The sequence below is a fragment of the Mytilus galloprovincialis genome, chromosome 6 (assembly GCF_965363235.1).
Source record: "Mytilus galloprovincialis chromosome 6, xbMytGall1.hap1.1, whole genome shotgun sequence".
Taxonomy (NCBI): Eukaryota; Metazoa; Mollusca; class Bivalvia; order Mytilida; family Mytilidae; genus Mytilus; species Mytilus galloprovincialis.
The window spans coordinates 3,985,261-3,997,764 of record NC_134843.1 but is presented as its reverse complement, the minus strand read 5'-3'; the positions used below and the strand labels follow the sequence as shown (position 1 = coordinate 3,997,764).

Below are 12,504 nucleotides of genomic sequence, written 5' to 3'. Positions count from 1 at the left end.
TAGAATTAATGTTTTGACATAATCTTAATGTAAACCGAACACACAAAGTGTTATTGTTTACTAATCACTTTGATTTAGAGATTAACACTGTAAAATTTTACGAATCGGAATGGCAACTATCGTCCGTGTGAAACGTAGAAGAAACGAAGATCCCCTGGAATCGATTGTCATTTCATGTAAAAGGAAGAAAGAAGAAAATCATCCACAAGCAAGCTCATTGGAAAATGAACCCCAAAGCTCTCTGAAATTTGCAGGAACTGTTGCTTCGAAGGTGACTAAAAAAAGGGGGACACAAATTTAAAAAGAATTATAGTTAACCCGTACCAATGTAAACTCGTACCAACGTTAACTCGTACCACTAAAAAATAACTCGTACCAATGTAAACTCGTACCACTGCTAACTTTTATCAAGATTTTAAGTAATGTCATGTTCATTTAATGTGTGAAATATGCATTGCTTTGAAAAAGAGTAGTAACACCTTCAGAGGAAAGTAAATGAGACCTGAAATCATCATCAGATTAGTCTTTCGTTTGCTAAGTTGTCACGGTCTTGTGTGCTATTATTTATTAGCCATGGCGTTTATTTCTTTTTATGAGTTTGATTGTCCATCCATGGTTCTAATGGTATTGTGAATAGCCAGTAGATGTAATGGTAGTGTTGGCAGCATAATATTTTAAGTTTATTTCTATTAGTTAATAATCAACCAATAATCACACAATCAAAGGAATGTATTAATTTGATCACACAATCAAAGGAATATCGTATATTAATTAGCAGGGTATTAAGGTAATTAAGACCATTTATATTAGTATCTTAATAACAAAAAAAACGTATTTTTGTCCAAGTTTTCATTAAAATCCAGTATAAAATTACAGTAATTCAACTTTTTTTTATTAATTTTAGAAAGAAAAAACACCACAAAAATTTTTTTTTTAATGGTACGACTTTAAGTTGGTACGAGTTAACTTTTTTGGTACGAGTTAACATGGTACGAGTTTCCGTTGGTACGAGTTAACTTGCTTCCATTTAAAAATAACTCTTACATTTAGTTTACGAATGTTGTGATAAAGAGTGTATTTAAAGTCACTGCTATTTTCTTCCTATGTGTTATTTAGAACTTCTGCTTCCTCCACCAATATAAACTGACTGACACGAACATTATATTCATTTTTTTTTTACCTTAATACATCCTGTTGGAAAGATGCGTGGTTCCGTCTTCAGGTGAATCCTCCTTTCTCGGCTGTTTGGCGCTGTCCACTACAACCTCCAGAGGTGTTCTGACTGGGGTGATCAAGTCCCAGCCGGAATCCTCATGGCTGTCCATCTGGTATCAGGTCTGTTTGCGCCCAATATACTTTCGCACCCTACACGTTCGCACCTCACATGTTTTCGCCCCCGAAGTCCATTTGCACGACACATGTTTGTGCCCAATTTGTATTTGAATTTCAGTTGATTAATTATTAAATGTTAATTATGTATGATTACTGCTAATTGGTATTTATACACAGCCTAATTTGGTGTTATTTTTTAGTGTTTAAAAACCATGATTGCTGATTTAAGTCTTTTAACTTGCTTTGATGTAAATAACTGTATATATTTAGCTTGACTAAAACTTTGAAGATTTTAAATAAAAAACAAGAAATATAATTGTTTTTAACAGCTTGTCTCCTTTGATCTCATGTGTGTTTGGACAAGTATGACAATATGATGGCTAAATATTTATAGCAATACACTTTCCAAAACTCGTTTACAAATTATTAAACACAAAACCAATAAAATTTTGACCAGATCATTATTATTTCTTTTACAAAAAAAAAGATATGGAGTCAAGATACATTGTACGATTTGTATTTCATAGTATATATGATAGTTAAAAATAAAAATTTGGACTTTGGATGCGAACGTGTAGGGTGCGAACGTGAATAGGCGCAAACACGATTGGGTGCGAACGGACCCAGATTCTGTCCATCCCTGCCTCTAAACTTACTGCTTCCACTGCTCAAACCTTTTCTTCCACAACCACATTAATGATGTCTCTGCCTCTTTGCACAAGTTACCAATCAGTTGATTTTTCCCCTCCAACAATACCAAATGCTCTTAATGCTCTCCACATAGACTGTCCAACAAATCCTCTGCTTCCCACTTCCACTGGAAATAACCAAACCCGCCATCCATTGTCTTTACATTCTGTCAGTAGGTCTTGATACTTCAATCTCTTTCTTTCGTTGGCATCTTCTATTCTTTCTTCCCATGGCACGGTTAGTTCCAGCAGGATTGCCTGTTTTGTTGAGGCTGACCAAATGACGATGTCAGGACTCCGGTTTGTTACTGCAATCTGTGGCGGGAATTGTAACTTCTGCTTCAGATCCACTAACATTGGCCAATCAGTTGCTGTTCCTAGTAAACCACTTCCTTCCACACTCTTCTTCTGTCCTTTCTCTTCTCCTTCCTTATCAAAATTGACAAAAGTAAGCTCTTCCTTGTTTTTAGTGGCTTCCTGATGTTTCTCTATAGGGTGTCATGTCACTATTTGTGGGGAATTTCCCCCATGTAGGCTTCTAATTGGAAATTTTGAAGGCAATTATGTACACAATTTTAAACAAAACAATCAATTTTACCATGCATTGATTGTAGAACTATAAAGAATTCAATAAACAACATAAAAATAAAGTTGAAATCCCTCCCCTTTAAAGATTTTATGGGGCAAACAGTTTAAGAATTAAGGGGCCAAAAAGAAGCATTTTTAGCTCACCTGGCCCGAAGGGCCAAGTGAGCTTTTCCCATCACTTTGCGTCCGGCGTCCGTCGTCGTCTGTCGTCCGTCGTCGTCCGTCGTCCGTCGTCGTTAACTTTTACAAAAATCTTCTCCTCTGAAACTACTGGGCCAAATTGAACCAAACTTGGCCACAATCATCATTGGGGTATCTAGTTTAAAAAATGTGTGGCGTGACCCGGTCAACCAACTAAGATGGCCGCCACGGCTAAAAATAGAACATAGGGGTAAAATGCAGTTTTTGGCTTATAACTCAAAAACCAAAGCATTTAGAGGAAATCTGACAGGAGGTAAATATGTTTATCAGGTCAAGATCTATCTGCCCTGAAATTTTCAGATGAATCGGTCAACCCGTTGTTGGGTTGCTGCCCCTGAATTGTTAATTTTGAGGAAATTTTGCTGTTTTTGGTTATTATCTTGAATATTATTATAGATAGAGATAAACTGTAAACAGCAATAATGTTCGGCAAAGTTAGATTTACAAATAAGTCAGCATGACCGAAATGGTCAGTTGACCCCTTTAGGAGTTATTGCCCTTTATAGTCAATTTTTAACCATTTTTCATAAATCTTTGTAATCTTTTACAAAAATCTTCTCCTCTGAAACTACTGGGCCAAATTAATCCAAACTTGGCCACAATCATCTTTGGGGTATCTAGTTTAAAAAATGTGTGGCGTGACCCGGTCAACCAACCAAGATGGCCGCCACGGCTAAAAATAGAACATAGGGGTAAAATGCAGTTTTTGGCTTATAACTCAAAAGCCAAAGCATTTAGAGGAAATCTGATGTGAGGTAAAAATGTTTATCAGGTCAAGATCTATCTGCCCTGAAATTTTCAGATGAATCGGTCAACCTGTTGTTGGGTTGCTGCCCCTGAATTTGTAATTTTGAGGAAATTTTGCCGTTTTTGGTTATTATCTTGAATATTATTATAGATAAAGATAAACTGTAAACAGCAATAATGTTCAGCAAAGTTAGATTTACAAATAAGTCAACCTGACCGTAATGGTCAGTTGACCCCTTTTGGAGTTATTGCCCTTTATAGTCAATTTTTAACCATTTTTCATAAATCTTAAGTAATCTTTTACAAAAATCTTCTCCTCTGAAACTAATGGGCCAAATTAATCCAAAGTTGGCCACAATCATCTTTGGGGTACCTAGTTTAAAAAATGTGTGGCGTGACCCGGTCAACCAACCAAGATGGCCGCCACGGCTAAAAATAGAACATAGGGGTAAAATGCAGTTTTTGGCTTATAACTCAAAAACCAAAACATTTAGAGGAAATCTGACATGGAGTAAAAATGTTTTATCAGGTCAAGATCTATTTGCCCTGAAATTTTCAGATGAATCGGTCAACCTGTTGTTGGGTTGCTGCCCCTGAATTGGTAATTTTGAGGAAATTTTGCTGTTTTTGGTTATTATCTTGAATATTATTATAGATAGAGATAAACTGTAAACAGCAATAATATTCATCAAAGTAAGATTTACAAATAAGTCAACATGACCGAAATGGTCAGTTGACCCCTTTAGGAGTTATTGCCCTTTATAGTCAATTTTTAACCATTTTTCGTAAATCTTAGTTATCTTTTACAAAAATCTTCTCCTCTGAAACAACTGGGCCAAATTAATTCAAACTTGGCCACAATCATCTTTGAGGTACCTTGTTTGAAAAATGTGTCCGATGACCTGGCCATCCAACCAAGATGGCCACCATGGTTAAAAATAGAACAGGGGTAAAATGTAGTTTTTTGCTTATAACTCTGAAACCAAATCATTTAGAGGAAATCTGACAAGGAGTTAAATTGTTAATCAAGTCAATATATATCTGCCCTGAAATATTCAAATGAATTGGACAACGGGTTGTTGGGTTGCTGCCCTCCAATTGGTAATTTTTAAAGAAATTTTGCTGTTTTTGGTTATTATCTTGAATACTATTATAGATAGCGATAAACTGTAAACAGCGATAATGTTCATCAAAGTAAGATCTACAAATAAGTCCACATGACCTAAATGGTCAATTGACCCCTTAAGGAGTTATTGCCCTTTATAGTCAATTTTTAACAATTTTCATTAATTTGGTATATTTATGTAAATTTTTACCAAATATTTTTCTCTGTTACTAATGGGCAAAGTTCATTATATATATAATTGTAAGAAGCAAGAATGTTCAGTAAAGTAAGAACTTCAAACACATCACCATCACCAAAATACAATTTTGTCATGAATCCATTTGTGTCCTTTGTTTAATATGCACATAGACCAAGGTGAGCGACACAGGCTCTTTAGAGCCTCTAGTTCTAGGTTCCAGACAATAACTGTATTTCTGGATTTGTTTATCTGAAACTTGACCTCATTTCTTGAATCATGTTTAAGTTTATGTGCTACTTGTAGTAAAGAGATATAGGAAGATGTGGTATTTATATATTAGAACTATCAACATAACATCAATGGTCAGTTAAGCAGGCAAGACATTTCAGCATGTGTTCTCTATGTAATTATCATAATCGTTTCAGGTCTCTTATGTTGGTACATGTACATGGTTTTTTTTATAGAAATATATATGTATGTATTTGTATTACAGATTGAAGGTGTTTCCAGACAAATAAGAGATGCCATAAGAAAAGAGAAACTTCAAAAAGAATATAAACAACACACTGTCAACATTACATCAAAAAATCGCCAAAGACAAAAACAATCTTCTCAAAATAGTAGATTAAAAATTATATCATCTTTACGTAATATTGAATTAGACAGACTTGATAAAAATGATGAAGAAATATGCAATTCTGATAGCAAGAAATTGACTCAAAGTGAAATTGCTAAAAGTAATAGATTATCAAATGGTGAACTAGCTAGTGAAGATAAAAATGGAGGTACCAAAACAAAAATACACAATGGAGCATGTGCTAATGACACAAATGATTGTGACCATAGTAACAAAACAAGAACTTGTAATGGGACACACAGTAGTGATTCAAATGTTAATGATGAGAAGGGTGCTGCAAATACAAATGAAAAAGTGTACCAACTTTTAGATGTTGAAATTGATCAACCATCATCTGTACAGATGCCAACCTTTGAATCATTATTAAAAGTAAGTGAAATTTTTTATAGACTTTTAAAAAATATCATTCTTATTTCGGCCTAACTAGAATATTTCAGTTCCTCCCGATTATTAATTTTGTTGCTAGCATTGACTTGTGAGGGCCTGAAAAAGTCCTTACACTAAAAACAAGAAAGCTGATTTTAATTCATTTTAATTGATGCTGTTTTAACTTTAGGACATGTGATCAATAAAAAAAAATGAAGAAAAGGATGAACTTAAATTTTTTTTTATCTTCAAAAATGACTCTCAACTCTGGATAAAAGGTATAAATTTTACAATAAAACCCTAAAACTGCTGTACAGTGTACTATTTACTAGTTTTTGTATAGTAAACTTAAAAAGAATCATATTACCCATTTTTGGGAGTACACAATGTATTTCCAACCCTGTCTCAGGCTTAAGAAATGATTGACAACTACTGAGAATCTAAAGTCATAAAAACTTTTAATTTTTCTTAAGACCTTACTTGTTTAACTACTTTTTCTTTCACCAAAAATAATAGATTTATAATTTATAGGCAATAATATAATTCAAAAGTTGTTTACTGACTTAGTCACTATTTTGTAGGAATCTCAGTCAGCGGACAACATAACATGTAATTCTGTACCTCTCGTTAAACAGACAGTCTCACAACAGGAAGAAGATTATGTTTATGATTTGTATTATACAAATAACCAAGAATTTAATTTCAAAGCTTTAGAAAGTGACTTAAAAATTCAATTATATGATGATGAACTGATATTTGCTGATGACAGAAATTTTACAAATGAGGAGATATACGAGGATGAGGATGATAGTAATGATGAAGATAATTGGAGGAATGATTATCCAGATGAAGATCCTCATTTTTATGAAAATGAAGATGCAGAGTATCATTACGGAGATGGTAGGTTACATTATGGGGATGGTAGGTTACATTTTTACAAACAAATAAAACAATAAGAACATGCATAGTAGGTAAATTTCCACAGCACAACTTCAAATAATAAAAGAATAAGAATTTATTATATCAAGATTTATATGATACAACATTAAAATATAAAAGGAATAAAAAAAAATATTGTACAATGTAGCTGAATTTATATACATGTAACGAAACTTCAAATGTTGAAATAGCACTAAATTTGTAGCGATTTAACAACGACAGTTAACCAATGATATCCAAAAAATAGTTTAAAAAAGAGTTATGATTCAGATAAGATTGAAAAGACATTTAGTTTAAACACAGATTGTATATCCTACATGTGCTTCATTGAATGGGAAGTTCTTTTCTGTTTGACCATTTTCATTAATATTTATCTGTTGCATATATATTTCAGTTGAACTTGAGATGATTTATATTATCACAAATGACCTCACATGTACATGTATATCTACTTGTAGAGGACAGAGACACTGTAGCATTTGAACATCAGGACCATGATTTAGCAGGTTGGATGTCATCTAGATGTAATATAGGTAACTATATAGTTAATAGACAGTGTTTACAAAAGTAGTTCAAGCAACATAGTCCATTGGTGGCCTTCAGCTGTTCTTTACTCTTTGGTCAGGTTGTTGTCTCTTTGACATATTTCCCATTTCTATTCTCAATCTTAACTATATTTTTTGAATAAATGAATTATATTGATAACCCATCCAGAGAACTAGGTTTCTAAGTGGGAGTTAAAATGTCCAAGCTTTCAGTGTTGTTTGTTAATTTGTTGTTATGATCATTGTTATGTTGTATTTTGGTCATCTCAAACTAGTATTCTGTCTCTCATTTCTGAAAGATTTGTGTCATGACATATATGTTATTGATGTGTAAACTGGGTGTATGCACTCATAAACTGAATAAAAGAACAAAGGTATATTTAACTTCTTCAGGGAGCCCTTGCTAGCATTCAATTAATGTGTACTGCACATGAATTTATCACAGTTACATTCTTTATATATTTGCGAAAGTAGTTCCAGCAGCGTATTCTATCAAGTGTAAACTAAAGAATGACTTTTTTTTACAGACCAATTGTAGTTATTTAAATTTAATAAAAGCTTTATTAGTTATTTGATATTAAATCAGTGTTCTCCCCAGGTATTTCATTTAGCATCCTGGTAAACAGTGGAAATTGAAATACCATCTTGTTTCTAAAAATTATAGCTTCACATCCATAACATAATCTATAAGAAAACCACTTCAGATAGCATCACATTTAAGATTATAGCATCACATTACCATGATGCTAAAAGGCCCTGGGGAGAACACTGAAAAATATTTAGCTTTCATAGATTGGAAAAATATTTATCTTTCATAGATTTGAAGCTAACAGTTTAATATAATACAGCTCTTTCTGTGTCCATTTATAAAAAAAAACCAAATACTTTCCAGATGATATGTTTTGGGTTTGCCTCATTTGCATGCTATATGTTTTATTTTTTCCTGCATGTTCTTTGGTCAGTATATCTAAAGCAGTGGTTTGGTTTTGTTTTTCTATCTCTGTCACACTATTATCATATATTTGACTTTTTTATAAGGCTGTGCAACATCCATGCTTATTTACAATAGTCTGGTATCTGAAAAGGTTCACCTTGCAGTCTAGCAGAGATAACTGTATGTTCCGTTATTTTACTTAGGTATATTACTATTTCAGAAGCTGTAGAGGTTAGTGATGACGAAACTGGGTCATCTTATGACAGATATCACCGCATGATAAAGCAAGAGATGGACCAAATGGAATGATGATATGGAATAATAAGACTGGATACACAGAAATTACCTCATAATTGAACAACAGATGTTTTAAGAACAAGCTTAAATACCAAATCTGTTACTTATCATCTGTATAAATACCATATGAATAAGGAAAAGTTATCGATATCCTAATGTCTTTGTTAAAAATAGTACTGATAATTAATATATAACGAGATCTTAAGTGTCAATCTTTGTGAGAATCAGACAAACATCAAAACATCTCCGTTTCTGACAGGGCTGCCAAGTCTCACGCTAAATTGTCAAGTCTTATGCATGTTCATGATTTTTTTGTGGCATTTTCCATTGATCTATTGTATTTTCTCTTTGATCTTTTCTATTTTGGCCAAATGTCACACATTTCCTTCATGAAAAGTTGGCAGAACTGTTCTGACTGTCTAGTATTTTGAGAAATCTCTAGATAACTGTTGGTTAGAATGATAGTAAGGAGTTAGCTCCCCATTAATTGTAAATTTCTAGTGCATTTCATCCAAGTTATATCTTGTAATACCAGAACAGGAATAGGAAACAAATGTTTTAAACATACATTAATGTAAACTTGAGATGGTTTTTGTTAGTCATGTTTTCATCACTGCCTGATTGTTAGGCAGATTGGCACTTAATTATACCAATGCAATGCAATTGATAAAATAAAAATAAAAACAATTGAAATTTTTAGAGGAGTGTGAACAATATATATACTTCTGTATGGATATAAAAGCAAGAAATTTTTGTGTTCAGTATTGTGCAATATAAACTTCAAAATATGAAGATGTGTTTTAGAAAGTAGAAATCTGATCTCTGTAGTCAGTAAGGCAATTGGTACAAAAATATCGAAACATGTTCCAATCCAAATATTATCTGCACTTCGTCTTGCAAACTTGACTAATTTACTTGCTCAGACATTCATTTATCAAATAGAGCTGTTTAGATTACAAGATGTATCAAGTTTATATTTTATATGCCAAAGTTTTAACTCAGACATATGTTGGTAATAGTGATTACATATATACATTGTAGGTTTATACATCTTAAAAGTCATGACTTTGAAAAAAGAAAATGTTCATCAGAAATGCTTTTATACATTAAGGTTTTGTCAATGTCAGATTTAAGTATATATATTTGAATTTTAGCCAAAAAGTGATATCTTTTAAGGGAGTTCGCTTCTCAGTTTCAAAGTTATTAACTTTTCAAAACACTAGTTTATATTGATAGGGAATTGATTAAGGAATCCAAAGAGCAAAAAAAATATGTAGGTCACCGTGCTTGTTTTTGAGATATGAGCCATTGAAATTTTGGCGGGAACATATTCTCTCTTGACTTTTCATAGCTTTATCATTGACAAGTTGAAGTTCTCAAAACCTTTTAAAAAGTAATTAAAATTTTTTACAGATGGCTTATCATTATGCATGTAAAAGATTTTCATAAAGAAAAATGGGGGTCACTGGGCAAATTTTTTCAAGGCATTCAAATGGATAAAACCAGAGGATTCCGAAAATCTGACAAAAAATCCAAAGCATGACAAGCCAGCTTCCTTAAAGAAAAAATAATATTAAGTTTGGTAATAAAATACACAACTTTATTACAGTAATATAATATTTAGAAGATGATGTGTTTTATTTCCAATTTATAAACAATTGTAATGTATTCATTAAGATAATACCAAACACCTCGTATAAAATTAATTGGCTAGTTTAATTTTCACAGAAAAATGAAAATTGCAATAAACATGTACCACACACTTTATTGAACAAATTTCATTGGATGAACAAGAGTTTGACAAACACTTATTTTGATCACTGAGAAGCTTAAGACTTACTTAACAATAGAACTTAATCAAAATGTCAAGCTGAATTTTACAGAGTTATCTCCCTGTAGTTTTATGTATCAAAGGAAGAAGATGTTAACAATTACAGGTGTATTCAACAGTAGGCAAGATTCATCAAGCATAGTTTATGAAAGAAACAAAGATGGAACATAAATTTGATGAGCAATTAATTTTTTAATTTTATTTTTAAATCAGTTAAATGATCTCAGATGAGAAATGACAAATTTTTATATCTTATGAGTTAAGAAAGTGCTAAAAATATCTAAGAAGAATGAGAAACACATCTGGATATTCATCCAAGCTTCTGTCTTTGTGTAATAATTGTTGTTTTACTATAAGGGATTTTTACTTTTTATTCACTAAGTGAAATAAAATAATATATTGAACTTTAAAATTACTATGTAATGAAATAACTTGTCAATAAAATTATTTCATATTTTAGATTTTATTTGCTTGTTATTAGTTTCCATATATTATTCAGTATCAAATCAGTACATGTTAACCCTCTCTGAGCACCTTATTCACTTGTTAGCTGACCTTTCCAAAAGGAAATGTGAGCTTTTGCCATCACTTGGCGTCCGTCGTCGTCCGTCCGTCATCGTCGTCCGTCCGTCGTAAACTATTTCAAAGATCTTCTCCTCTGAAACTACTGAACCAATTCAAACCAAACTTCATCTGATTGATTCCTAGGGTATCTAGAATAAAGTTCATGTTTTAATTCCCATTTCATCAAAAAACATGGCCGCCATGGCTAAAAATAGAACATAGGAGTAAAATGCAGTTTTTAGCTTATAACTCAAAAACCAAAGCATTTAGAGCAAATCTGACATGGGGGTGAAATTGTTTATCAGGTCAAGATCTATCTGCCCTGAAATTTTCAGATGAATCGGACAACCCGTTGTTAGGTTGGTGCCCCTGAATTGGTAATTTTAAGGAAATTTTGCTGTTTTTGGTTATTATCATGAATATTATTATAGATAGAGATAAACTGTAAACAGCAAAAATGTTCAGCAAAGTAAGATTTACAAATAAGTCAACATGACCGAAATGGTCAGTTGACCCCTTTAGGAGTTATGGCCCTTTATAGTCAATTTTTAACCATTTTCTGTAAATCTTAGTTATCTTTTACAAAAATCTTCTCCTCTGAAACTACTTGGCCAAATTGAACCAAACTTGGCAACAATCATCATTGGGGTAACTAGTTTAAAAATTGTGTCTGGTGACCCGGCCAACCAACCAAGATGGCCACCATGGCTAAAAATAGAACATAGGGGTAAAATGAGTTTTTGGCTTATAACTCAAAAACCAAAGCATTTAGAGCAAATCTGACAGAGGTTAAATGGTTTATCAGGTCAAGATCTATCTGCCCTGAAATTTTCAGATGAATCAGACAACCGATTGTTAGGTTGCTGCCTCTGAATTGGTTATTTTAAGGTAATTTTGCTGTTTTTGGTTATTATCATGAATATTATTATAGATAGAGATAAACTGTAAACAGCAAAAATGTTCAGCAAAGTAAGATTTACAAATAAGTCAACATGACCGAAATGGTCAGTTGACCCCTTTAGGAGTTATGGCCCTTTATAGTCAATTTTTAACCATTGTCCGTAAATCTTAGTTATCTTTTACAAAAATCTTCTCCTCTGAAACTACTGGGCCAAATTTAACCAAACATGGCCAAAATCATTATTAGGGTATCTAGTTTAAAAATTGTGTCTGGTGACCCGGCTAACCAACCAAGATGGCCGCCATGGCTAAAAATAGAACATAGGGGTAAAATGCAGTTTTTAGCTTATAACTCAAAAACCAAAGCATTTAGAGCAAATCTGACATGGGGTAAACTTGTTTTTCAGGTCAAGATCTATCTGCCCTGAAATTTTCAGATGAATTGGACAACCCGTTGTTGGGTTGCCGCCCCTGAATTGGTAATTTTAAGGAAATTTTGCTGTTTTTGGTTATTATCTTGAATATTATTATAGATGTAGATAAACTGTAAACAGCAATAATGTAATGCTTGGGGTATACAATGTTTTTTTTATACTTTCATCATAAATTATATTATGAACACGAGACAAA

General features: G+C 32.6%; 1 protein-coding gene across 1 annotated transcript; it reads left to right on the top strand.

Moving 5' to 3' along the window:
* Positions 1–85: 85 nt before the first annotated feature.
* LOC143078731 (putative RNA polymerase II nuclear localization protein SLC7A6OS) lies at positions 86–8,729 on the top strand. The gene is made up of 5 exons (XM_076253678.1): positions 86–271; positions 5,355–5,867; positions 6,446–6,764; positions 7,262–7,336; positions 8,503–8,729. Exons 1-5 carry the CDS (start codon positions 110–112, stop codon positions 8,589–8,591), a joined length of 1,158 nt encoding a protein of 385 aa, XP_076109793.1. The 5' UTR covers positions 86–109; the 3' UTR covers positions 8,592–8,729.
* Positions 8,730–12,504: the final 3,775 nt, after the last annotated feature.

Bases quoted from the DNA above. Each gene is read 5' to 3' on its own strand.
- LOC143078731 (XM_076253678.1), top strand. From the start codon at position 110: ATGGCAACTATCGTCCGTGTGAAACGTAGAAGAAACGAAGATCCCCTG. The intron at 272-5,354 runs GTGACTAAAAAA...TTTGTATTACAG, and splicing joins CAGGAACTGTTGCTTCGAAG to ATTGAAGGTGTTTCCAGACA. The intron at 6,765-7,261 runs GTAGGTTACATT...ATCTACTTGTAG, and splicing joins AGAGTATCATTACGGAGATG to AGGACAGAGACACTGTAGCA.